The 1,316-nt window shown below is 51.7% G+C and overlaps 1 protein-coding gene across 1 annotated transcript; it reads left to right on the top strand.

Annotated features, from left to right (window-relative positions):
* Positions 1-834: 834 nt before the first annotated feature.
* On the top strand, positions 835-1,176 carry PPTG_24938 (hypothetical protein; the record flags this gene model as incomplete). Its single annotated transcript, XM_008918975.1, has 1 exon — positions 835-1,176. A coding segment is annotated over one exon (342 nt), but the record flags the coding sequence as incomplete, so codon positions are not given.
* Positions 1,177-1,316: the final 140 nt, after the last annotated feature.

Below are 1,316 nucleotides of genomic sequence, written 5' to 3'. Positions count from 1 at the left end.
CCCCCCCGGACCGTCTGTCTAGTTGACCTAAATTTTGTATGCCTTCCCAGAGGACATGTTTCTTGATTGCAACCGTACATCAATGTACTTACTTGATTTCAGTATCGGGTTCGCGTGTATGTTCTGTTTCACATTGAATCCCAAATTTCGACAATTTTTCTAAAATCTGAAGGTCAAACGATCAGCTTCTGTTCTGCGTCCTCCACATTAAAAGTACAACCTGCGAACAATGACGAGACTACAACTGTATTATACAGTGTTACTGTCCAGTATATACAGCACATGCCCCATGATATACATCTAATGCCTTTGTCGTTCGTAGTGCCTATGTCTTTCACCTAATCATTCACCATCACACCTAAGCCTAGTAGTATACAAAACTATATATATATATATATATATATATATATTCACGCTGTATATACAGCGCTACGTCAGCATAAAATCCCCCGGTTTGAAGGGATTAATACGCAGATACATCTGTATTTCAGGAAACACTAGCTTAGGGGAGGGCGCGCGAAACGATAAGTGCCGCCCCCCACAGTTCAGGCGAATGGAACCTTCTAGAAGGTTCCACAGCCGCCCTACATCTGCTTTTCTGTATTAAATTGAAGTTAAACTGAGCCTGCCTCTGATTGGCTACAACTCTACACTTGTCATATCTGATACACTCACCCTCCCTCTGGCGTGGGCGTCCCCTCAGTCTTGCCATTCCGGAAATTGCGCTGTAGGCCAGAGGTGTCGTTCCCCGTCGGATTTGTCCGACCCCGAGTTACCCACGCCTGACTTGTGCGGGCCTGTTTACTTGGGGCTTGGATAGGTCCGTCCGGGAGGATGGCCATGCCTCCTGTGTCTGCTGCGTCTGCTGCTGCTGCTAGACCGGCTTCCGCCTCTCCTTCGCCTCGCTCGCCGACCGTACCGCCTGTGGTGCTTCCAAGCGACTCTTTGGGTGCACCACCGACCGGCATGGCTTCGACCGCTTCGTCTGAGCCCCACACGTCGGACGAGGAGCTCCTTGCGAGCTTTCTCGACTGGGGCCCCGAATGTGACTTCGGTTCCCGTGCTCATCGTCGTTCTTGCACTCGTTCGTCGATGACGCCGGCTCCTACTGAAGCCCCTGCTGTTCCGGATGCCATGGGCGATACTCCTGCTGTTGCTGTGACTCTGCCGTCACCTGTACGGGCTCCTGTGGCTCCATCCCCAAGTGACGCGGCTGTTGAAGCTCCTGGCTCAAGTCTTGTTCCTCCCCGTTCGGTTACGCCTTCTGTTGGTTCCTCCGAGACCGCTATTGCGTTTGGCGTGTCTCGCGAAGACGT

This window comes from Phytophthora parasitica, assembly GCF_000247585.1.
Source record: "Phytophthora parasitica INRA-310 unplaced genomic scaffold supercont2.407, whole genome shotgun sequence".
Classification (NCBI taxonomy): Eukaryota; Oomycota; class Peronosporomycetes; order Peronosporales; family Peronosporaceae; genus Phytophthora; species Phytophthora nicotianae.
Note: the sequence above shows the minus strand (reverse complement) of the source record. Positions and strands in the feature narration are given on the sequence as shown.